The following is a 27,470-nucleotide window of genomic DNA, read 5'->3' as shown; positions in this document are numbered from 1 at the left end:
ATGATCAAAAGAGACAATCGACATCATAAGTTTGCCCATTTTGACTCTAGCCTAAGGGACTAAGCAAAAATCCCTTGAAAATTTTCAACAATATATGTTTCAGAAACGGTGGTGTCTTCTGCAATGTTTTAGGTAAAATATAAGGGCTATATAAAAAAATTTATAACATTTGAAATTCAAATATCTCAAAACAGGTATTTTTATTTTTTTTCGATATATTATAGATGAAGCCCAAATTAAAATACTGTCAATGTAATATTTGAAATAGTTACATATTTTCAAAATAATGTGAATTTTTGAAAATCATGAAACATTAGTTTATATTAAATTATTTACGTTTCGCATTCAGCTCATCAGTGCATTAGCAGATTATGTTGATCTACTAATGCCACCTCGCGGATCAACTTAATCCGCTAAGTAGACGTGGAGTCGTTGCTACTTACAACGCACTTATTTTACACTAATTGTGCAATGTTTATTCTGACGTGCCGAAAGTAACGAAACCAATTGACGGCAATGCTGGCCGCCAACAGATAGTAGTCATTTGGGGGTTTGGAACCTAACTTTAGCACAAACTGGAACCAAGGCAATGCGAAAAAGCATGGCAGCAAAATAGTTTTTATTGATAGGTTTTCAATTCGGCTTATCAGTTTTTACCTTGCGGAGAACATAATTTCATTATTTCTTCACAAGAGATATACAGCCATTTCAGCATATATTGAGTCCGATACAATTATGACAGCCATTTTTAAATTTTTTGATAAGTTGAACAATTGTTTTAGTTACTTCGTTTTTACATGACGATTTTGGCAGAGCTTCTATAACTACTAGTGCAACGTGGGCAAGTTGATGATTTGCTTCACAATTGTTTTACATATATTTTTTTTGTTCTATAGTGATTTTTTCGGTATTATCGTGAAACTTAACAGGTATAAGTTGCACAACCGATTTTAATATATTTAAAAATCTTTTTGAACATATCTAACATAAAAAACAATTCTAAAACAATTATAGAACCTCTTGAAAATTCAATAAGTTACATTTGCTACCTGGGTAAGCATCCATCGGAAGTTAATATTCATATTTATGGAGACTTTAATCAGCGCAATATCGACTGTATTCCAGACGCTGAAAATGATAGCGTTTTACTTCCTCGTTGGGGAGAATCAAACACTTGATTGCTTGTTTGACAAAATATCCGGTTTAGGTTTTAATCAAATAAGTCATGTCAAGAATCAGCAAAACTGTTATTTAGATTTTTTATTGACTAATTTTCACGATGATTTCTGTGCAATAGAATAACCAACTCCATTGTGGAAAAATGAAGATTTTCATACAACAATCGAGTTCTCTATATTTATACAGGGTGATTTTTTAAGAGCTTGAGAACTTTTTTAAACAATAAAACGCATAAAATTTGCAAAATCTCATCGGTTCTTTATTTTAAACGTTAGATTGGTACATGACATTTACTTTTTTAAGATAATTTCATTTAAATGTTGACCGCGGCTGCGTCTTAGGTGGTCCATTCGGAAAGTCCAATTTTGGGCAACTTTTTCGAGCATTTCGGCCGGAATAGCCCGAATTTCTTCGGAAATGTTGTCTTCCAAAGCTGGAATAGTTACTGGCTTATTTCTGTAGACTTTAGACTTGACGTAGCCCCACAAAAAATAGTCTAAAGGCGTCAAATCGCATGATCTTGGTGGCCAACTTACCGGTCCATTTCTTGAGATGAATTGTTCTCCGAAGTTTTCCCTCAAAATGGCCATAGAATCGCGAGCTGTGTGGCATGTAGCGCCATCTTGTTGAAACCACATGTCAACCAAGTTCAGTTCTTCCATTTTTGGCAACAAAAAGTTTGTTAGCATCGAACGATAGCGATCGCCATTCACTGTAACGTTGCGTCCAACAGCATCTTTGAAAAAATACGGTCCAATGATTCCACCAGCGTACAAACCACACCAAACAGTGCATTTTTCGGGATGCATGGGCAGTTCTTGAACGGCTTCTGGTCGCTCTTCACTCCAAATGCGGCAATGTTGCTTATTTACGTAGCCATTCAACCAGAAATGAGCCTCATCGCTGAACAAAATTTGTCGATAAAAAAGCGGATTTTCCGAATGGACCACCTAAGACGCAGCCGCGGTCAACATTTAAATGAAATTATCTTCAAAAAGTAAATGTCATGTACCAATCTAACGTTTAAAATAAAGAACCGATGAGATTTTGCAAATTTTATGCGTTTTATTGTTTAAAAAAGTTCTCAAGCTCTTAAAAAATCACCCTGTATAAATCCGATTAATAGACCCGACGACTACGAGTATGAGGAGATTTTCGATTATCACTCAGCAAATCATGATAGTACTAGTCGTACTAGAAATAGATTTGCAAGAACTCCTTAGAAAAGATGAAAATGTCGAAATTTCTGTCGACATTTCCTACACACTGTTGTATGATATAATTACTGAAGATGTCCCATTGAAGAAAATTAGACGACAAAATGTGACGTTAGTTTTACATTTTTAATGCATTATTTTCCCATTTTTGGTGCATATCACCCTGTAATTCCGAAACCGGAAGTCGGATCCAAATAGATTCCTGGAACTTTGTATGGGACCGTAGGGCCTTTCATTTGAATCTAAGTTTGTGAAAATCGGTTGAGCCATCTCTGAGAAAAGTGAGAGACAATATATGTCACACACACATACATACACACACACACACACACACACACACACACACACACACACACACACACACACACACACACACACACACACACACACACACACATACATTTGCTCAGTTCGTCGAGCTGAGTCGAATGGTATATGATTCGGCCTCGTTTCAAAAGTCGGATTTTGCAGTGATTGTATAGCCTTTCTATATGAGAAAGGCAAAAAAAGAAATTTTCAACAACCACCTCTCAAACTATTTTGGAACAACAAAATGGAGTAAATCTCATTCCTTTCGAAATTACTTATGGTGACGTTGCTTAAACTCACACATCATTATGAATGATCGTCTACCCGAATGTATTTAGCAGAGGTGAGAAAAAATAGCACCAGTACGGAATGTTCATGCCTCGTTGTGTATATGATTTTTTTACGTCAGTACCGTTGTGGTAGGTAATAAAAACAGCAAGTACTATTTTCATACATACAGCGGTTGATAAAATTTAAGTTGACAACAATAGCGATTGTAAATATTCAATCACAAAGCATGTGGCATGCAGAAGTTTAATAAATATCACACTTTTGAATTTAAATTCATACACAGAGGTAACAGGAGCGCAGGGCGAAGTCAACAAATACAGCAAACACACAACACACACGAGAGTAAATCAACCTTGGAATTTAAACAGTCTTTTAATTTTATTAACAGCATCCACATTTTTCTTTCGTTGTATTTTCATAGCTTATTACTATTTTGTATTGAACTTTCAACATCTAAACATGTTTTAGTGCAAATCACTGCATGACTTTTAATCGGGATAATGATCATTCATAATCATGTGTGAGTTTGCGCAACGTCACTATAGTAATTTCGAAAAGAATTAGATTTCTTCCATTTTTTTTATTCCCAAATAGTTTGAAACGTGGTTGTTGACAATTCTTTTGATAATGTAGTGAAAACTACACAAACCTTTTAATACATACAACTTTCCTTTGAATGTTTAGGTGTCGGTTGCAATATGGAATGGTATTGACAATAATAATCCTTACACGAGGCAATATTGTAGTCAATATCCAGTATTGACAATTTATTTTCACATATCATCTCGGCCTATAATAAATCGAAATACTTTTATCACAAACCACCAGCAAATAAACTGTGCAAAAAATGGACCAATAAATCAATTGATGACTGTATACAATAATGATTTAGAAGCTTTATTACCATCTAACTAACAATTATTACCATCTAACTAATACTAAATTAAATTATTATCATCTAACTAATACGAAATTACGCATTAACACGTTGACTGCCAACTACGAGATAACTCGTATATTCCGTTCTTTGCTAGGACGCCGACTACGAGTTATCTCGCACTGTGTTTACTTGCCATTGTCGCGTAGCTACGCTTAAACTCGTAGCATATCAGTGCTAATATGGATAGATGGCTTCTGGGAAGAGAACAAAAAATCAATGTTGGCGACATGAACAGAAATTTTATTAATAAATAAACATATAGTCTTTAATAATATAAAATGATTAAATGCAATTGGCTTTTTAGACCGGAATTCTGAGAATGGTCGTGGCAGTCAACTATTTACTATTTTACTATTTTAATACCTTTTTCGTTTATTGATCAGAGCGGAACCAGAGCCGTTCAAACAACTTTTGATATTTTTGTTTTATACCGTTTTCGTTTTTTAACCTACCCGCGGGCGACTCTGACTCCGAGTAACAACTAAACAACAACAACATAAAAAAAGAAAAAAGGCAGGTGGGTAATGGCAGAGACATAACTGGATGTTGTGAATACGAAAACAACTGACATGTTCCCTAACACTTCCGAATATCAATTAATTGATTTATTCTATGAATTATGCAAGCATTCCCCTTTTTCACATTTTTTGCAAAAACAAAGAAAGCTTCATAGAGGACGGGTATAGCGTGATGGGATAGTCGATGCCTTTCACGCAGCCCGCCTGGGTTCGATTCCCAACCCCGCACATAGGGTCAGAAAGATTTTCTGGTCCGAAGAGGCGAATGACCTAAGATGTTAAAGCCTCTATAATTGAAACAAAAAAAAAAAAAAAAAGAATGTGTGATGTGTGTGAATTTCACACAGCGGAAAGTGCACAAATCTAATCAAACTGTTCTAGATTTGCACTAAGCTGAGGTTTTACCTTTTTTTATATATATAAAAAATAGGTATAGAATTCGCTCAAACTTTCGAAAAATTTTCCGAGGCCCGGAGGCCGAATGTCAGATACCAATCGATTCAGCTCGACGAACTGAGCAAATGTCTGTGTGTGTGTGTGTGTGTGTGTGTGTATGTGTGTGTGTCTGTATGTGTGTTGTCAACTAAGAGGTTGAGATCTCAGAGATGGCTGGACCGATTTTGATCAAACTAGTCGCAAATGAAAGGTCTCCCCGCTATTGAATGGTTTTGAGATCGGATGTTTACTTTTTGAGTTATACGAAGTTTTATGTCAAAATTTTCAGTTTTTTGACAGTATCTGTCACATTTGACCTTGAAAACAGAATATGTTTCCGGACTTAGATTTCGCTCGGTAATACCTATCCAACAAGCCATAGATTGTTAAAATCTGTCTATTTTAACGGAGATATCGATATTTTTGTGTAAGCCTTATTCCAGTAGAAGGAATTTTGAGCGCTGTATGAAAAAGCAATGCTTGGGAGCAACGGAAAACACGATTTTTTATGCATTACATGCAATTGTTTCTAAGTACCAAAAAGTACTTAACAATTGCATGTAATAAAAGTACCATTTTATTACATGCAATTGTTTCTAAGTACCAAAAAGACTGTGTACAGCATCCTTTTTCATGACATTTAGCCTCGGACCAATTTTAGCACGGTTCATTTTTGGCAACATAATCTTTCGAATATGGCATATGTAAACCAGATGATACCAGCATTTTCGAGTTGGAAGTAATTTCATAATTATTTTGATTTAAACTATTTACAGCAATAAATGCTGGAAGAACATGACTTCCATATACCATACGACTCAGTTCGTCGAGATCAACAAATGCGTGTGTGACAAATAATTTCACTCAATTTTCTCGGAGATGGTTAAACCGTTTTCCACAAACTCAGATTCATATGAAAGTCGTATACTCCCAAACAAGGTTCCTGAATTACGTTTGGATCCGACTTCTGATTGCGGAACCACAGGATGATATGTGAAACGAAATTAAAATAATGCGATTAATTTTTCTCGTAGATGGCTGAACCGATCTAAGATTCAAATGAAATCTAAGAATCATGTATGATTCAAATGAGAGGTCTTAAAATCCTATAAAACCTCTTACTTTTTAGTCAGATCCGACTTCTGGTTTAGAAAATGCAGGGTGATTAGTATAAAAATGTCCATTTCACATAAATTAATCAGGTTTATCGGGTTTGCAGATTTGGATAGTCGATTACCAAATAAATTTATTTCAGTTTGAGCGGTATTCGTTTTTGGATTCGGAATGTATCCCCAAATTTTAATTTGCACTACAATTTCTCAAAGATGTCTACACACTCCTCAGGTGAATTTATCTGATTTCGGCTACACCGATCTTAGAACTTCGGATCCAGTTTCGAATCGTTTCTCAAAGTTTAATCATTTTTTCAAAAAGGGAACTTCAAAAACAAAAATTCAAATTAAAGGACCTAAGGTCCCATACAAAATTGGTGAATTTTATCCGATTCTGGAATTACAGATGATGAGTTTATAAATTTCATGTAAATTGTTTGGCGTAATAATTTATGGCCATTCGAATCATTTTGGGCTATGCTAATTCCTGAATACCTGCTCTGGAAGTACCATAAATAATGACGAAAAACTCTAAAGTGGAACTTACTTCGACATCTCATGAATGTTCAAACGATTGTCACACGCTAAGATTGAAATTCGATATGTTTTGCAGTTTCGGCATTACAGGGTAATGAGTGATTAAAATCTCAATTTGCCGTTTAAAACGACGATAATTAAAATAATGTCATGAGAACTAAAACACCTAAGAATATCCATGCAAAAACACATGCGTATTGATAAAAAAAAGGTATCATCTCACTGCTAGGTGGATTAATCACGTTTTTTACCTTCAATTCGCGAAGAAGACATCCTAATGGTTCTTTAGGAAACTTTTAAAGCCATTAGAATGGCTGATTTTGTGTGATACTCCCCACCGTTCTCCTCTTTTCGTTGTTTTATCACCAATGCAAACGACTGGCAGCTGTGGCTTAATCGCTCTTGTCGGAAGCGAAACTAGCTTTTCAAACGACACACAATACATCTGCTCGCAGTGGCGGTAGAATCCAAACTGGTCCAATTTTTGTTAAGATGTTTCTTTTTACGTGATTTCGTTTGTAGTTTTTCACTTATGGGCGGTTATAACGGCTAAAAATAGCCGCATGCAAATTTTAATGTCGATTATTTCATTTCGGATATGCATTTAATTGAAAGAAACTATCAGGGTGCTGTACGGGATTTATTCCTGCCTTAAGAAGGATCAAATTGTGGAATTCACTACGATATTAAACACTGCTCGAAACATTTTCCTCGAACGATTTGTTGTACAGCAGCAGATATTTTGTTCTCTTCCTCAGAACGCGTTCTGATTGGCTGGTGTTGACATGGGTCAAATGAGACAGGTTTTGCAAATAGTGTACTATTGAAATACTTCAATGCTTTTTCTATACACGCTTAAATTGAAAAATTATGATTCTATTGGTAGTTAGATTATATAAATCCTTTCAAAGATCACTGAGCTATGAGCTTTCAAATTACGAGAAAGGCAAACGCGCCTTATGAATTATCCTCTTTGATACTCGTTCATACCAAACATTTCAGAAAAGTTTAATTTGGAATTATTTGAGACTATGTCACAAAACTGAAAATTTTATCATAAAATTGTGATCATATTTCCGATGGCATGTAGCAAAAATGATGTTGATTCATTATATACAACAGGAGATATTCACTATCAAAAACTTATCACTCTCTAAGAGGGTAAATTTTGAAAAGGCGCCCCATAGTAAAGTAAGTCGTATTTACGACAAAAATAAACAAGCTTGCATGTATGTCGTGGTGCGACCCGAGAAAATATTCAGAGCGAAACTACGCGATTGAAGTCTGATCTAGAGTGACCCCAGATTGCTAAATCAAACATCTCAAAAGTTGTTTGGGCGACTCTGGCTCAGCTTTCGGACTGCTGTGATCATTAAACGGAAACAGTATTAGCAACCAGGGTCGCTCTAGATCGGACTCGCGTAGTTTCGCTCTGAAATTTTTCTCGGGTCGCACTACGCATCCATACTAGTTTGAACATTTAGGGGTTTTTGGTTTGTACGTAAAGTACATATTTAGTTTCGACTTCTTCGCGTTTCGCCTTCGGCTCATCAGCGCTTAAAGCAGTTCAAATTGAACCGCCATCTCCGCCTAACAGTTCAATTTGAATCGCTAAGCAGACGCAAAGTCCACACTATTTATGTGACCCTTTAGTGATATGACACTAGGTGCCATATCCTATCTGACGTCTCGGACGAAAACGAGTGACGACTGACTACTGGCCGCCGCAGAATTTGAACATTTATGGGTTTTTGGTTTGTACGTAAAGTACATATTTATACCATTTTCGTTTTTGAACCTACACACGGGCGACTCTGACTCTGAGTAAAACGAACACGTGGTACGCGCCCTAAACAACAACTCATAGAAAAAAGAAAAAATAAACAAACTAGCATGGATGCGTGGTGCGACCCGAGAAAATTTTCAGAGCGAAACTACGCGATGGGAGTCCGATCTAGAGCGACCTCAGGTTGCTAGAACAAACATCTCGAAAGTTGTTTCGGCGTCTATGGGTTAGCTCTCGGGCTGCTCTGATCAACAAACGAAAACGGTATTAGTTTCGATTTCTTCGCGTTTCGCCTTCGGCTCATCAGTGCTTAAAGCAGTTCAAATTGAACTGTTAGGCGGAGATGGCGGTTCAATTTGAACTGCTTTAAGCGTTGATGAGTCGAAGGCATGCTAGTTTGTTAATTTTTTTTAATGAGTTGTTGTTTAAGGCGCGTATCACGTGTTCGTTTTACTCGAAGTCACAGTCGCTCGCGTGTAGGTTCAAAAACGAAAACGGTATAAGACGTTTATTGTAATTAATCCTATGGTCTACTCTTGGTTGACGACAAATAAATAAAAAAATCTTTTTCTACACTGACATATAATCCAGGCTATTGAAAAGATTTGTTTCTAACCACCCACAGAACATAACAGGCTATTCAAATCAAACCGGACAATTCAATTGATTCCACCAATTCCTGCGATGTTGAGCTCGTGAGACGCTTGGTCATCAAATGCTTCAAGTGCTGCTATTCCAAGCGAGACTTCTCAAGCAAATTAACCTTCTGGGTAACTTCCTGCAATGCTGTTGGATGGATCCCTAATCAAGTGGCTGCGAATTGCATCACTTTTGTGTGAAAAAAAAACTTTTATGCAGCAAGTCGCATATTATAGTTTCCTGTCACGTTCCATCATCACATTTTAAATTCATGATGTTTTGGCACAATTTAAAATACTTCCTAGATTACATTTGCTTCATATGTGCTGTGCAATCATCACGCATTAAACGGTCCAGAAACGCCCCGTCATACACATGTGTGGTCTGGGTTCGTTTGATACCTGAATCATGCATAAGGAAAATGAGTTTTCTCGAACGCGTAAAAGTACCGTCACCATGGTGGAAAATTGTTTTTCGACGAGGGGTTAACGATGGGATGGCACAAAGCTCCTTCAGCATCGCAATTTTCATCTCAAGCTTCAACAGTCACCCCTTGTACAGTCGGAACGACGGTTCGGTGCAAGTTCCGACTAGTGGTGGCCCCGTTTCGCCGTTCTATCCTGCCTAAACATTGACATCAACACCTGAGGGCTGCACGGCTGCGGTGGCGCTAGTCTAGCCTTTACTCGTGGCTGTGTGGCTGCTTTCAAAAATGCTAAATGAAAGCATGTTTTTTTTTCGCTTTTTCTTCTTCTTTTTCGAGGTACATCGGCCGAGGGTAGCCATGGGATCATCATTGAGACATTGCCGTGCCAGCCAGCAGGCGATATGCGAGCTTGCAAGTTAGCCGGTATGCGAGTGGGAAAAAGGTCTTCCTTCGTCTGTTTTTTTTTGTTTTGATTCCATCTCTTGAGACGACGAGACGCGCCCGGCAAAAAAGATGATATATGTATTCAGTTACATGGCTGAGCAATTCGAGCCGCGCGATACCCGACGGACGCAGAGAAAAAAAATTACATCGTCCTTGCTAACTGACTGAACAGGGAAAGTTGCAGGTTCGAGAAACTGGTAGCTTGGTGTAGGTTACGTTACTAAAAGGGCTTCCGGTGAGTGCGTATATTTCGATGAAAGTAAAGATGATGATGATGATGATGATGATGATGATGATGATGATTATGACGATAATGTTGATGAGGGGGCCGCTAGATCGTTAACCTTTGCTTAAGAGAAGAATGTGAATCCCCAGGTGAGTGTTGCTAACGACTAACTGCATCATACCATTTTTTACATTTTTTTTGCAAAGTAGGTTACCATAGCATGCAGAGTTCAATAATTGAATAATTTTGTGAAATGGCAACACTTGTTTCAAAACTTTAAATCTGACAAATCAAAACAAATATCGTGATGGAACTATCCTAATTTATCCGGTGTAGCAGCTTTTCAGAGTCGGCAAAGCGACATATCGGTCAGCTTGAGACCCCACTATGCGGTCGTTCTTTTCTTATCTTCTTAGCTCCTATCCCATCCTTATTGCTGCAACTGAGTGGTACCTCTACTCATCCACCAACTACAACGACCTTAGGTTGATTATTCTCGTTTTCTACATTTTTTCGATTGTTAAATATTGATTACGACCACTACTTCTGGTGATATCCAAAATTCGTGCACGATTGATCAGCGTGATGGCATTTCGCTAGAGCGATACACGAACGTGTAAATTTCATGTCTGCACTGATGATGCAGCCAACGAACATCGCACAAAAAGAAAAGCGAATTTGAATGTGTGTTTGTGGTTAAAGGAGCTGGTGCAAGTGAACCGCATTCTCTTCGCAGGAATCGCTCTCACGCGAAAAACGAAATTTCAACAATAAATTGTGTTTCTGCTGAATATGCGAGCTGCACGCTTCTCTTATGTGAACCTATCACCAGAGTGCTCACCGGCATGTACACGTCGATAAAAATATCTGCGTCCACCTCAGAGAATTTGAGATTCCTGCTCTAGCACTTTGGTGTGATTCAGTGCTAGAGATGAAAGAAAAAAAAACCCGCACTCTCATGATGCGTGCACACTTAATATAACAGCGGTGTATGTGTGTGAAAAGAAGTTGTCAGTGCAAGGGGAGAAATTACACTTGCTCTTCATAACACAGAGGAGATAGCCATCACTGATCACGCGTTTGAACATACAGCGGCTTTCGAGTTCGGTGGTATTCGAAGAGTACACACGAATACTCGGCATTAATATTATAGGTGTGGATCGTAAAGCTGTGGAAGAGGTTTATCTGCCCTTCAATAGAAAAGCTACGAGAATAATGTTCACAATGAACTCTATCAAGACAAAGTACATAGTGGCTGGTAGAGAACGAGGCCATCCAAACTAGAGATGGGCAATTCGTTCGCGAACGGTTCAAAAGAACTAGTTCTTATGAAAGCATGAATGAGCAGTAGTTCTTTTTTCGAGAACGGTAGTTCCTCAGTTCAAAGTCGTGGGACCTTTTTATGCTCGTTTAACCTTTTTTCGAGAACGGTAGTTCTGTAATAAGAAAGCGGCATCACGAAAGCTCAGTTCTAATTACTGGGACCTTTTTTTTGCTCGCCTAACCTAACAACACTAAGTTCTCGTTTAGTCTTTGACCAAACAAACACACTATGAAAATAATGAACGAACGGCTCTGGAGAACTAGTTCATTCAACAGAACTTTGCATCACTGAACGGTTCTTTGAAATGAACTGTTTTGCCCATCTCTAATCCAAACGGTGTAGGATCCGAGGTGGGGATTGATGGGATACGATACGAGGTTGTTCATATATCTTGAAACACTAGTGACGTGCGATATTGATGAAAGCCGCGAGGTAAAAAAGGGTGTTGCAGTTGCTAATATGACATGCTACGGAATCCGTAATCAACCGAAATCTCATAGCTTGCAGACCCAAAACTTGCACTATACGACTTGCACTAACCTGTTGCACTATACGACAATGAGACATGGTCGTTGAACAGATATTCGAGTACTCGGCGTCTTTGAGAGAAATATCCTGCGCTCAATGCTCGGCGATAAAGAAGAGAATGGAAAATGGCGCATACGCAAGAATCACGAGCTGGACCAAGTATACAAACATGCAGACATTAAAAGGTTTCTAAAACACGGCACACTACAGTAGACTGGACATGTAGCAAGAATGCCGGAAGAGAAAATGGCCTACGTGATGCTCAGCAGAGAGCCTCATCGACTGCTGGGTAGACGTCGCACTCGTTGTGTGTGTGCAATCATTTGAAGAAGATGCACACGCAGCAGGAGTACAGAGTAACTGAAGAACGGCGGCTCAAGATCGAATGTACTGGAAATCTACAATTCAATTGGTCATGTTCCGAAGATGGGATGTGTTTCCATTAAAGTATAGTAAGTAATCAGCTTTTTTATGCGTAGGTTCCCTTGAAGTTTTCTTGGTCTATCTGCGATACATATTTCTTCAAGCGTACATTCATATAGTTTTTGACTGTTTAAAACTGTTGAACTTGAGCGACCACCCCTGGTTGCTACTCCGTTACTGATCAGGATTAGCTTAAATGGTACAGGGAATTTCTAGCTGATCCGACCTTGGACTGGTAAATCATCCTTCAATGTACATCTTCTGGTAATCCCAGAATTCATTGATCAGTACCGGCGCCGGCCAGGCCCGAACATAGATCGTCTAAAGAATGGGAAGGGATGTTAGTCCAACACTTGTTGTTACAAGAGGTCGTATATACTACTACGCACTCCACAAGTGTCACGGGAGAAGGATATTTGTTAGTAAAAATTTCAGTAATGGTAGTATTCGAGTGCGACCTAGTATGTTCTGGTTTCAACATGCACTACTAAACTCACTGGCTTTCCAAGTGATCAATTTTAACAATATCCGATTACGAAGTCCCGAGGAGTCTTGATTCACAGTTCTTATTCGTGGAAACTGAAGGAAAATTTGAAATCGCATAACGAATAAACACTCTTCTATTTTTTCTAAATGAATTTACCTGTTACAAAATAAACGAGTGAATAGGATTAAGACAAAAAAGTTGATTCATTGTAGTGGCATATTCTAAAAATTTTTATAAAATCATTTTAAATCGCCAAACAAAGGTCAACAGATTGCACGCGCGACTTGTTTTCTTATTATTTCCGCTTTATTGTTTCAATTATTTATTAAAATTATTAATTGGTTATATTGGTTGATCTGGGCAGCCGGCTACCGAGAGAAAATTATTAATTTATCAAACAAACAAGTACTTTTTACTATATATTCAATATACCGAAATATGTTATCTCTGTTATTAGCTTTGTAATATCAACGAATTTGCGCAAATTTAATAATCTTGAAAGACAATACTATAGAAGAAGAAAACATATCAAATAAAACTTCAATCCAAAGCTAGTCGCAAACTGATAAGTTGATTGAAGAGATAATTTAGTAAACTATTATTATTATTATATCGTTTATTTACCCCCGGTTTTAACCTTTAGTAAACTAGAGAAAAGAAACGTTGAAAATATCTAAAAACTGAAAGGAAAAAGGAACTCCTGCAATTGTCGCCTTTTACGACATGGAAGCAGGAACCCAGTGAATCTATTCTTGGCTCTTTTTTTCCGCCGGATTCCACACGGCATCTAGGCTGGTACTGTCCGGAGAAAGATAATTGGTACTGTCAATCTCCTAGTGGACGTGCCGTTATGAGCCATTTTATTCTGATCCCTGAATAGTGGACCCCAGCCCCTCCGGAAGCCCTAGCAGTTAAAAAGTAGATTTATATATCATCTAACCAACAAGATCTGCCAACTAGATAAATTTAGCAGAAAGTTTTATAAAAATGTGCACCTCGTTTCGCCATCGCTTGTGAAAAAGTATGCATGAAATTGAAAATTTTTACTAATCATTCTATATTATCGGAACAGATTTAGACCAACTTTTCGAGGACTTTTCAAAGAATTCAAAGACCTTTTATTTGCATCTTAGTTTGTAAAAATCGGTTGAGAAATTTCCGAGAAAATTGAGTGCGCATTTTCACATGGATTTGCACATATCGATTTGTAATTCCGGAACCGGAAGTCGTATAAAGATAAAATTCAATAGCGATCTATGGTACCATACGGTTTCTTTTATGAAATTAAATTTGGAAAATCAATCACGCCATCTTTGAGAAAAGTGAGTGACAATTTTTTTTCATTTTTTTTGGTGCATATCACTCTGTAATTTCGGAACCGGAAGTCGGATCGAAATAAATTTCAATAGCGATCTATGGGATCGTAAGACCTTTAATTTGAATTCGAGCTGGTGAAAATCGGTTCAACTATCTGAGTAAATCGAGTGACATTATTTGTTACATACACACACACACACACACACATACATACACACACAGACATTTGCTCAGTTCGTCGAGCTGAGTCGAATAGTATATGACATTCGGTCCTCCAAGTCTCGGTTCAAAAGTCGGTTTTCACATTGATTGAAGAACCTTTCTATACGAGAAAGGCAAAAACGCTTTCTTCTTGCTTTCGAATATCAATTAGTTGATCGATTGTGTAAAGTTTTTGACTGTTTAGAACTGTTCAACAAAAATTCAAACACCGCAAAGATAACTAAAACTTGCACCCAATGTCTGTGTTTTCTGAAAAAAAACTTTCAAAAGCTACCATTAAAAGTTAACGGCATGGAAATCGCACAAAATTACAAAATGTCAATCTTATTGAAAAGGTGTAGGAAATTATGAGATTAACCCAAGATGCAAGAAAACTGATACATAATTTAAAGCAAAACGGAAAGAAAAAACCTGTTTTTGTAGTGTGATGAAACCGGAAGTCGGATCTGTATGGTATTCAACAATAATTTATTAAACCTTTCCCTTTTTACTCTTCTTTGTTTAGTCAATAATTTATATCGCAAGCAAAGCAGATCCTGGCATTACATGTGGTATTTGGTTATCAAATGCCTAATTGAAGAATTGTACGGCTTAATTTTTCCGTGTTACGTTTGAAAACACGCTCCCGAAAATAAGTACTTATCAGCTTATAATTCTGGAACTGGAAATCGTATGCGGACGAAATTCGGTAGGGTTATATACGATTGCAAGACCTTCCATTTGATTTGAGGACCTTGTGAAGATTGGATGAGCGGTCTCAGAGAAAATCGAGTAATTTTTTTAATTTTTTAGCACTTTTTAGGCCGTTTCTCCCAAAGTTCGAACATGGTAAAATTCAATGCGAACCCATGCAACCAAGAGACCCCCCATTTCAATCTAAGCATGTGAAAATCAGTCTAGTCATCTCTGAAAAATATCGAGTACGCATTTTTGTGCATGTTGTTTAGGACGGTCAATTAATTCATTCAATTAATAATAAAAATGCTCCCATCATTGGTTTTCTCGCCCATGGTAAAATTGTTCATCATTTGTTAAGGAACCAAATCTTTGGTATGGTGACATTACTTCACCTCAGCTGTTTCCACTTATAAAACAAAGTAATTGTAGTAGATTAGTTTTATGCTTGGGGAAAACGGGAGTGGAATTTATTATTTAATTGTTACATTTCGTTTTAATTATGCTTTGAACGCATGGTTATAAGGGAATGATATTTTTTCCGTTTCTCATGATTTTTTAAAAGAAGTATAGATTCTTTTTGTTCACGCTTGGCGCTTGGATACCAATAGTTTATAGTTTTAGAATTCTTAAGTCTAAGATTGCGACTTTCGGTTCTTCGATATTCATTCAAATCGTTATATAATTTGTGTTTCGAGGCGGATTTGACAAGTGAGTTATTGACGTTAATGTCAATTGCTAACTTGAATTTAGGAATCCTAAATGGCTTCAAACGATTTGTTGTGGATTTTTTAAATTTAAGTGAATTTTGAAATGCACTTGAACATTGCATTTTTAATATCATCTTAATCGGCCTTGTCCCCTATAAAACCCTCTAATATTTTGCTCTCGTGTGTTACGCCTCATATTTGTATCGTTCTAATTCTGCAAGTGATGCATTTCAAGCAGAGCTGCAAACTGTCAGTCATGTCAAATGACCTTGACAGACTGACTAAAATCATCGTCAACTGTAATCGGTACGGTCAAAGTGTCTGTCAAATGAGATACTCGATAGTTCAATGACCAAGAAGAAGTACGAGGTCTGTTCAAAAAGTTCCCGGAATTTTTTAATTGCGCGCGTCTGGAGAGTCCGGTGGTCAAAATTTTTTTTTATTGTGTTGGTACATATGTCCCTAATGTATGGTGAAATTTTCAGCTGTATTAATTGTTTACATTCTGTCTTGTAGCGGCTGGTGTAGACGTGTTTTTTTTTGAGCTCGGCGATTTTTGAATTGAAGAGTCAAAGAATTTGTATTAAATTTTGCGTGAAAAATGAAATAAAGTGTAACCAAGTGTGCGAAATGTTACAGAGAGCCTACGGTGAGTCTGCTATGAAAAAAACAAGTGTTTACGAGTGGTATAAGCGTTTCCAAGATGGCCGCGAAGACGTTGAAGACGACGAACGGTCCGGTCGACCCAGCACGTCAATAATCGATGAAAATGTGGGAAAAGTGGAAAAAATGATTATGGATGATCGCCGAATCACTATTAGAGAAGTTGCTGATGAAGTTGGCATATCAGTTGGCTCATGCCATCATATTTTTTCAAATGTTTTGGGCATGAAACGAGTGGCAGCAAAATTCGTTACAAAACTGCTGAATTTTGATAAAAAAAAAAAACAAGACTTTAATCATGCCCGAACCTCCTTATTCACCAGATATCGCTCCATGTGATTTTTTCTTGTTCCCAAAGTTGAAGAGACCCATGAAAGGACAGCGTTTTTCATCGATTGAAGAGATAAAGGCAGAATCGCTGAGAGTGCTACAGAGCATTACAAAAAGTGACTATCAGGGGTGTTTCGAAGACTGGAAAAAACGCTGGCATAAGTGTATTTTATCTAGGGGGGATTACTTTGAAGGGGACCATATAGATGTAGACGAATAAATAAATATTTTTTCAGAAAAATGAGAATTCCGGGTACTTTTTGAACAGACCTCGTATACTCAGTCAAAGACAGGTGACGCTTTTTGTTCTCTCTTTCAATCTCCTATTCCCTGTTGAAGTAAAAAAATTCCATGAGAGTACTAACATAAACATAAATTGATAAAGTTAATTGTTCTTTGTAAAAAGTCATCGGATTTCGGAGTTTATTGGTGTACATGAATTTAATTCAATGTTTATGCTGCTTGATTAATATTTAGTCACATCATAATCAAGCAGTGACAGGAGAAATGAAGATAATATCAATCGCATCGGCAATCGATGAGCGCCCTGGTGAGTGCATTATCAAGAGAATATTAGTTATGAGAGTTCGGCTCTCAGACACTCAATATATGATGATTGGTAGAGCCTGGTTGGCAGCAGTCCAGTGACATAAACTTTCCTATCTTCGTCGTGCAAAGTTGCTCGTTGATAGTGACATTTAGCAGCTCTGATTTCAAGTAATAATTCTCACAATCAATCAACTAGTTCGTGCGATTATCGATATTCGATAGTGTGAAGCGAGCATGCAAGTTTTAATCGAGTTCACGTCGTCCAGTTATGTCTCTGACATTACCCACCAGTCTTTTTTATAGAAAAACGGTTAGGGGAACCTACGTATGTCAAAATCGGTTATGCCATCTCTGAGAAAATGTGGTGAGTTCCATTTTGAGGTTTTCGACTATTATTTCCAACACTTCCGAAACCCGGAACTGGGAACCGATAAATCGGAAATCAAACAATCACAAACAATCACAAACAATCACTGCAAAACCCAATTTTTGAACCGAGGCCCAGAGGGCCGAATGTCATATACCATTCGACGAGCTGAGCAAATGTCTGTGTGTGTGACAAATATTGTTACTCACTTTTCTCGGAGATGGCTCAATCGGTTAACGCAAACTTAGATTCAAATGAAAGGTCTCACGGTCCCATACAAAGCCTTGGTATTACATTCCTGTAGAGGAATTTGACCTTCTGTTTCAACAGACTTCGCAGCCGATTCTTAGCGTACAGAATCATTGCATGGCTAGTACTACGATCCTACTGACACTACGAATCCTTCCAGGTCGGGGCTCGAACATAGCGCAACTGGCTTGTAAGACCAGTGCCCTATGCATTGAACCGCCAACCCGGCCATTGAACCGCCAAATCGTCATAGAGAATCGTAAAAAAATGTGTAGGTCATATTAGTGCATGGTTGAATGAACCGAATGTCACTATACCGATATCCAGCTTTCGTATCCGGAAGTACCGGCAATAATAATCAACAATGATAAAATGGATCTTACTTCACTTTCTCACATTTGATTGAATAAATTTTCACTAACCTAAACTAAAATGTAGTGTATTTGTTCACACCGCTGGGCAGTCACCGTCGAACAAAAAGGATGTCGGCGAAATCACCGAACCCCTTTTCAAGTGATGTACTTCGCAAAGGTGGAAAGTTGTCAGTGCTGTAAAAAAAGGAGAAAACAACAACTAGAAGAAAAACGTCAACAACATTAAAATTGCATATCATCTTATAGTGAGTTTATTTCGGATTGCTCATATAGTTTGATAAAAAATTTATTAATTGGTTGAATAGTTGGTAGATGACTGAATAGTGTTGATAATACAAAGGTAAAAATTTAATCCATTTAGAGTAAGATTTGAGATTATTGAAATGTGTTTGTAGGTCGGTGAAACCGTTAGCGTGAAGTGAAATCTTTGCTAAAAACGTCGTCGAAGGCCATATTCAACCAAGCGTAAGATGATTCTGTAAATAAAAGAAAAAGTATTATAAACAATTAAATATTATTAGGAATAACTGAATTGTACAAACAAAGTTTGTAGAAGGAAACGAGATCCAGGAAGGATTCGATATTGTGAAAAAAAAGGAAAGAGGATACTATTTGAGTATGTATAAAAAAAAAACAAATTAAATTATTGTTAAACTGAAATAAAATTACTTACAGTTTTTGATCTGCTACTAAAAGTTGCTGCAAAAGATAGTTTCTGGTTCATCCGAACAAACTCAAAAATCAAATATTGAGATTTCGGAGAACCTCAATCACGATGAGCGAATCGAACTTGGATTTCACCATGACACCGTGCGAAGCCTGTGGGGAAATATCGACGCAGAATGAGAAGATGATTACTTGTCATAACTGTGAGCGATGGTATCACACTCGTTGTGTAGATGTTACGGCGGCAGACAAGAAAGGCAAGAAATGGTTCTGTCCTGAAGATGTCTGCCAAGCGACTTCCCAAGACTACCAGAAACGGAAGATAATGTCACGGCCGAAGAATAACGCGGAAGATTCGGATAGTTTGACTACGAAATCCGGAGAGCGTCAACATCCGCCAGTATCTCCTTCCTTGCAAAATAAAATCAAAGAAATGGAAGTGGAGAAAAAGCGTTTGGAAGAAGAAATGGACGCAGAATATTTACTGAAGGTAAAGGAACTCGAATTAAGAAAATCAATGCGAGAGAAAAAAATGCGTTTAGAAAGAGACTTGCGTGAAAGGGAGCTGCTGTATGATAGAGAGCTTCGTGAGAAGGAAATCAAAGAAACAAAGTCTCAACATCGTAGAAAACTTCAGGAAAAGAAGGATCATTTATGCCGTCTGAAGAAGATACAAGATCTTCACGAAGCAGAAATGTCGTTTGTAAAAGAGCAATTAGAAAAGGTAAAATTTGAGAACAGTGGAAAAATGCAGAAATCATCGGTTGATCCACGACAAAGCTCTTTTAAAACGCAAGGGCGAAAAGGTACGCCATCGCGTCGTCCGGCGCTTGACAGTAAAAATCTAACGGTCGAAAATGAGATGTCAGATGAAAATAACGATGACATTGATGATGAAAATAACCAGTCAGGACACTCGGATAGCGAATCGAATAGCGAAGCGGGTGATGCAGCTGGCGGCGAAGCGGATAGCGATAGCGAATACAGCGTCGGAAATGGGGACACAGTGCCCGACGGATTTCCAAACGGGCTGGGGCCACAGCGTACTGGACCAAGTAGGGCTCAATTGACCGCGCGTAATGGGCTTACCAAAAAGCTTCCTGTTTTCTCAGGAAGACCTGAAGAGTGGCCACTGTTTTTCGGAGCATATCAAGCGTCCAACGAAGCGTGCGGATTCTCCGACGTAGAAAATCTGGTAAGACTTCAGGAGTGTTTGAAAGGGAGTGTGTTCGTGGTCAGCTTCTTCTTCCGAAATCGGTTCCCCGAGTGATAGCAAAACTCCGTCAGCTTTACGGACGTCCTGAACAGCTACTGCAAAGTCATTTAGAGAAAGTGCGAAAGCTTGAACCGCCAAGATCTGACAATTTGGCCAGTTTCATACCGTTCGGAAATACAGTCGAGCAACTATGCGAGCACTTGGAAGCGGCGGATCTTTCACAACATATGGTGAATCCGATCCTCATCCAAGATCTAGTAAGCAAGCTGCCGGATGGGGAAAAGCGACAATGGGTACAGAATAAAAGGAAGAAGAACACTGTAACGCTTCGAACGTTCACAAATTTCCTTTCGAGGATCGAGACAGACGGCTGTGAAGCAAATGTAACCTACGAATACAAGTCGGAGGTAAGAACTACTGCTGGGACAAGCGGAAGAACAAAAGCGAAGGAAAAAGCTGCGCTCTTCAGTCATAGCGAAGTACAGAGTTCTAGTTCAAACGGATCTGATAGAAAACAACAAAGGCCGTGTAGGGTATGCCAGCGTACGGATCATCGTCTGCGGTTTTGCCAAGACTTTCAAAATTTGCACTTTGCGGAACGCTTGAAAATTGTAACAAAATGGAAACTTTGCAAGATTTGTCTAAATGAACACGGTGGACAATGTCGTTTCAAGATTCGTTGCAACGTCGGTGACTGTAGAGAACAGCACAATCCGTTGATTCATCCAAGCTGGGGCGCCGTTGGAATGAGTGCGCACATTATATCGACCAGTACGGTAATGTTCCGAATGGTTCCGGTGCAAGTGCATTGCGGACGCAAATCGGTAATTGTTCTCGCTTTCTTGGATGAAGGTGCTTCAGTAACTTTGATCGAAAGCAAGTTGGCAGATCGCTTAGGGCTTTCAGGGGTACAGGAAAAACTCACTATTAAGTGGACTGCAGAGGTTACAAGAGTGGAAAAAGCATCGAGGCGAATGAACGTCTGGGCTTCCGCTGTTGGATCGAGAAATCAAGGGAAGCTGTTACTGCAAACGGTTCGTACAGTCGAAAGAATGATGTTGCCTCATCAAACGCTAAACGCGATGCAGTTTGCGTCGAAGTACGAGCACTTACGTGATTTGCCAATCGAATCCTACGATGGTAGGCCGGAACTTCTGATCGGTTTAAATAACATTCACTGTTTTGCACCGGTAGAGCCGAAAATCGGTACTACAGTCGATCCAATTGCGGTTCGATGCAAGCTTGGGTGGACGATCTACGGACCGAGACAAGCAGACTCATCGTTAGGAAAGAATTATCTGGGATTCCATCAAGAAGTTTCGAATGAAGTAATCCATGAAATTCTAAAAAGCCACTATGCATTAGAAGAATCGGTGGTAAACGTTCAGCAGGAATCGGCTGAGGACAAACGAGCTCGCTCGATCTTAGAACGGACGACAAAGCGCGTAGGTAGTCGATTTGAAACCGGTCTTCTGGGGAATTCAGATGCCGTATGTTTTCCTGATAGTTATCCCATGGCTCTTAAACGAATGAAGCTGCTAGAGAAGAAGTTGGGAAAAACGCCCGAATTGTTTCAGAACGTCCGTAACCAGATAACAGAATATCGAGACAAGGGTTATGCTCATCTAGCCACGGCAGATGAATTGATCGACACTGACGATAAAAAGGTTTGGTATCTCCCGCTAAACGTCGTACTGAACCCGAAGAAACCAGGAGAGGTTCGTATAGTTTGGGATGCGGCGGCAACTTTGCAAGGAGTTTCATTGAATTCCATGTTGCTGAAAGGACCCGATCTACTCGTCCCACTTGTGTCGGTGATAGTTGGATTCCGTGAACGAAAAATCGCCTTCGGCGGGGATATCAGAGAGATGTACCATCAGTTGAAGATCACTTCGGAAGACAAGCAAACACAGCGTTTCCTGTTCCGGGATAGCTGCAATGAGTCACCTAAAATCTACGTGATGGACGTCGCAACATTTGGGTCGAAGTGTTCCCCGGCATCGGCGCAGTACGTGAAGAACCGGAATGCAGAAGAATATGCTACTCAATTCCCGGAGGCAGCGGCAGCGATCATCGACCGCCACTACGTTGATGATTATTTTGACAGCGTCGACACAATTGATGAAGCAGTAGAGCGAGCAAAGCAGGTGAGTTACATCCATAAACAAGCTGGATTCGATATTCGCAATTGTGTGTCTAATTCGCCAGAGGTGCTTTCGGCTTTGGGAGAAGAGAAATCGATGGGGCCCGTTCTGTTTAACCAAGATAAACAAATGTATGGTGAGCGTGTACTAGGAGTGATTTGGGATCCTACACAAGACATGTTTGCGTTTACTGTACAACATCGTGATGAAGCTCGAGCCTATTTGTACGATGGTAAGCGCCCGACAAAGCGTATCGTTTTGAGCTGTGTTATGGGATTTTTCGATCCACTGGGTTTGTTATCTCCTTTTACGATCCATGGTAAAATAATCGTTCAACATTTATGGCGAACCGGATGCGAATGGGATCAACTGATTGATGAGAACTGTTGGGCTAAATGGAAGCAATGGACAGAATTACTTCAGGAGGTAGAGTCGTTACGCATACCACGACGCTATCTAGGTGAAGCTGTATCGTCGTCCATTGACTCTTTGGAACTGCACATTTTTACGGATGCGAGTGAGCATGCTTACGGTTGTGTCGCATATCTTCGTGCGTCGAAGAATGGAATCGTACACTGTAGTCTGGTCATGTCGCGAGCAAAGGTAACTCCACTCAAAAGACAATCGATTCCTCGATTAGAATTGATGGCCGCTGTTCTCGGCGCACGTATGAGTCAAACAATTCTGGCTTCACATACTTTACAAATCACTAAGACTGTACTGTGGACAGATTCACGAACGGTTCTCTCGTGGCTGTGTTCGGACACGTACAGATATAAGCAGTTCGTGGCATTTCGAGTAGAAGAAATTCTTGAATTGACGGGGATGACGGCTTAGCGCTGGTTCCCAACAAAACAAAACGTTGCGGACGTACTCACAAAGTGGGGACGAGGTCCTCCGTTGCAGAACGATGCTGAATGGAGAAATGGTTCCAGTTTTCTGTATAAATCACACGACCAATGGCCATCAATGGAAAATACTGTTGAGACGGACGAAGAATCAAGAGGAGTAATGCTATTCCATGCTGTTGTTAAGGCTGAAGCATTTTCTCATTGGACTAAGCTAGTCAGAGTGACGGCAACAGTGGTGCGTTTTATTGCTAACTGCCGGCGCAAGATGGCTGGACAGTCGATTGTTACATCGAAAGTGACGAAAAATCAGCTACGTTTCTTTAAAAAGGAAAATAATAACGTTCAGAGACCCCTCCAGCAGGACGAAATGTACAAAGCCGAAACCATTTTATGGAAGCAGGCGCAGTTTGACAGTTTTCTTGACGAGATGAGTACGATGACGGAAAATCTACAGCGGAAGCCGGATCAGCCAATGAAGAAAATTGAACGATCTAGTTGTTTGTACAAATTGTCGCCGGTGATGGACGTTGAAGGTGTACTGAGAGTGCGAGGCAGGCTAGAGAAGAACGAAACAATCCCGTTCGACAAAAGATACCCGATTATTCTATCCAGGAAGCATGAAATTACAAGAAAGTTGATTATGCATCTTCATGAAAAGTATGGTCATGCAAACCGCGAAACTGTCTTCAACGAGTTGAGGCAGAAATTCTGGATACCAAATGCTCGCGCTGCTATTCAGCAAGTTACAAAAGAATGTGTGTGGTGCAAGGTTAATCGATGTTTGCCTTCCGTACCAATGATGGCTCCGTTACCAGTTCAAAGAATTACGTCTCATTTGCGGCCATTCAGTTCAGTCGGCGTTGATTACTTGGGTCCGGTCGAGGTCTCGGTAGGACGTAGGAAAGAGAAAAGATGGATCGCCGTGTTTACGTGTATGGCTGTTAGAGCTGTACATCTCGAGGTTGTACACACTTTAACGACGCAATCTTGTTTAATGGCCATCCGTAGATTCGCGTGCAAGCGAGGAGCTCCGGAACAAATATTTTCGGATAATGCAATGTGTTTTCGTGGAGCAGATGCCGTGATGGAGAAGACGAAAAAGAAAATCCACAGTGAATGCGCAGAAAAAGTCTCGTCAGCGGTGACGGCATGGCACTTTAATCCTCCAGGAACGCCGCATATGGGCGGCGTATGGGAACGCATGGTACGATCCGTTAAGGAAGCAATGCGTGCGTTGGACGACTGGCGGAAATTGACAGACGAAATCCTCGCCACTACGCTGGCCGAAGCTGAAGATATTATTAATACGCGGCCACTGACTTATATTCCACAAGAATCAGCCGAGGAAGAAGCTATTACTTCAAACCATTTTCTGCGCGGAACCGTAACCAATACGGATAAGAAGATGGATGATTCTGTTGATTTTGCTGATGCTCTGCGAGATGTTTACAAACGATCGCGGTACTTGGCTGATAAAATGTGGGACCGGTGGTCGAAGGAATACTTGCCGTCACTAACTCATCGGTCTAAATGGATGGAGGATCAAAAGCCAATAAAGACTGGAGATCTAGTGTTCATGATAGACGGAAAGAATAGGAGAAACTGGGTACGTGGACGAGTACAAGAAGTAATAGAAGGAGCTGATGGAAGAATCCGTCAAGCAAATGTAAGGACTGCAGATGGAAAAGTGCATCGACGTGCTGTGGCTAATTTGGCGGTATTAGATGTTCAGAATGGTAAATCTGGTATTTCCGGAGAACCTACCGGATGTTACGGGCTGGGGATTGTTCACACCGCTGGGCAGTCACCGTCGAACAAAAAGGATGTCGGCGAAATCACCGAACCCCTTTTCAAGTGATGTACTTCGCAAAGGTGGAAAGTTGTCAGTGCTGTAAAAAAAGGAGAAAACAACAACTAGAAGAAAAACGTCACCAACATTAAAATTGCATATCATCTTATAGTGAGTTTATTTCGGATTGCTCATATAGTTTGATAAAAAATTTATTAATTGGTTGAATAGTTGGTAGATGACTGAATAGTGTTGATAATACGAAGGTAAAAATTTAATCCATTTAGAGTAAGATTTGAGATTATTGAAATGTGTTTGTAGGTCGGTGAAACCGTTAGCGTGAAGTGAAATCTTTGCTAAAAACGTCGTCGAAGGCCATATTCAACCAAGCGTAAGATGATTCTGTAAATAAAAGAAAAAGTATTATAAACGATTAAATATTATTAGGAATAACTGAATTGTACAAACGTTTGTAGAAGGAAACGAGATCCAGGAAGGATTCGATATTGTGAAAAAAAAGGAAAGAGGATACTATTTGAGTATGTATGAAAAAAAAACAAATTAAATTATTGTTAAACTGAAATAAAATTACTTACAGTTTTTGAGCTGCTACTAAAAGTTGCTGCAAAAGATAGTTTCTGGTTCATCCGAACAGTATTAATGTAGTAGTATTATGTAACATAAATCTTCAAAACTATTTTCTGAACTTTTTTAAATTGTAGTATTTCGGAGAATTTCTGCTGTAGTAAAGACTGTCCCAGAAAGTATGGACGCACTTTGATTTCGCTGTAAAAAATTCACAAGTGTTAGATATTCAAATTTTATTCGATATACTGATAATATTAGACTACAACAACAGAATATTATTCTCAACATTTGCTACCTAGCCATTGTAGACTAGCTGGCACACCTTCTTGCGAACGTTCCTCATTAAATTCCGTACAGACTTGTTGGCGACAAGTTTTGACACTTTTTTCCAATCTTTTTCGAACTGTTGAATGGTTTCGGCTGCCGAGACATGTCTCCTAAGATGTGCATTCGTTAATGCCCAAAATTCCTCAATAGGTTAAAGTTGTGGGCAATTTGGTGAATTCATGTCTTCTGGGACGAAATGGACATTTTTGGAAGTATATTTGGTGGATTCATGTCTTCTGGGACAAAAGTGACATTTTAGGTAGTATAACAGTTCGGCTGAAAAGTTCGTATCGTTTAATAGAAACACACATTTTTTTGCCAAAATTCGTTTTTATTATTCAACATAATTGCCATCAGAGGCAATACAGCGATTATAGCGATCTTCCAACTTTTCGATACCATTTTTGTAGTACGATTTGTCTTTTGCCTCAAAATAGGCCTCAGTTTCAGCGATTACCTCTTCATTGTTTCTAAATTTTTTACCAGCGAGCATTCTCTTGAGGTCTGAGAACAGGAAAAAGTCACTGGGGGCCAAATCTGGAGAATACGGTGGATGAGGGAGCAATTCGAAGCCCAATTCGTTCAATTTCAGCATGGTTTTTCGTTGTTGTTTTTGATCGATTGTGAGCTCACGCGGCACCCATTTTGCACAAAGCTTTCTCATATCCAAATATTCGTGAATAATATGTCCAACACGTTCCTTTGTATCTTTAGGGTGTCAGATATCTCGATCAACTTCACTTTGCGGTCATTGAAAATCATTTTGTGGATTTTTTTCACGTTTTCATCGGTAACAGCCTATTTTGGACGTCTACTGCGTTCATCGTCTTAGGTGCTCATATGACCAGTACGAAATTTTGCAAACCACTTACGAATTGTTGCTTCGCCCGGTGCAGAGTCTGGATAACACTCATCAAGCCATTTTTTGGTATCGGCGGCACTTTTTTTCATCAAAAAGTAGTGTTTCATCAACACACGAAATTCCTTTTTTTCCATTTTTTTCATAATAACAAAAGTAGCTTCACTTAAAATGCAATATCTCACAAACTAATAATCAGACAGCTGTCAAATTTATACACGTATCTTTTGAAGGTTGGTACTGACTGAAAATGGTATGGATTTAATTCTAGTGGCGCCCTCTCATAGAAACGATACGAACTTTTCAGCCGATCTGTTACCATTATACCGTTGATTTCGAGTAGTGGCAAGAAGTAAGATCTACCCAGAAGACAACAGGATCCTTGTGGCTTCGAATCATGGGTAGAAGTCGTTTTTGTAAACATTCCTTGATGTATATTTCGCTGTTCATTAAAGCGGTGGTGATGGAGGGTTTCGAAATCTTACCGCAGCTACAAATTGGTTGCCAGACCATAGCTTTCTTACCAAATTTTTCGACTTCAATCGATGTCTCGGACTGATTTAACACTTGCCCTTCTCGCATCTTATAATATTGTGGTCCCGGCAAGGATTTGTAATCGAGTTTTACGTAGGTTTCGTTGTCCATGATTATGCAGTTCACATTTCCAGCAAAAATCGTATTGTACAGCTTTCGAACCCTCGGCCTGATCGATGCTTCTTGTTTCGGACTACGTTTTGGCTGTTTCTGCTTCT

The 27,470-nt window shown here is 39.1% G+C and overlaps 1 protein-coding gene across 1 annotated transcript; it reads left to right on the top strand.

Moving 5' to 3' along the window:
* The first annotated feature begins 23,420 nt into the window (after positions 1-23,420).
* Positions 23,421-25,013, top strand: LOC131429183 (uncharacterized). The gene has a single exon (XM_058593232.1). The coding sequence runs from the start codon at positions 23,421-23,423 to the stop codon at positions 25,011-25,013; it is 1,593 nt and encodes a 530-aa protein (XP_058449215.1).
* The last annotated feature ends 2,457 nt before the right edge of the window (positions 25,014-27,470 follow it).

Source organism: Malaya genurostris, chromosome 2, assembly GCF_030247185.1.
Source record: "Malaya genurostris strain Urasoe2022 chromosome 2, Malgen_1.1, whole genome shotgun sequence".
NCBI lineage: Eukaryota > Metazoa > Arthropoda > Insecta > Diptera > Culicidae > Malaya > Malaya genurostris.
The sequence above is the reverse complement of the archived record's forward strand: the minus strand, read 5'-3'. Positions and strand labels throughout refer to the sequence as shown.

What these genes read in the sequence shown, in the direction of transcription:
- LOC131429183 (XM_058593232.1), top strand. Translation starts at nt 23,421, where the DNA reads ATGGCTGGACAGTCGATTGTTACATCGAAAGTGACGAAAAATCAGCTA.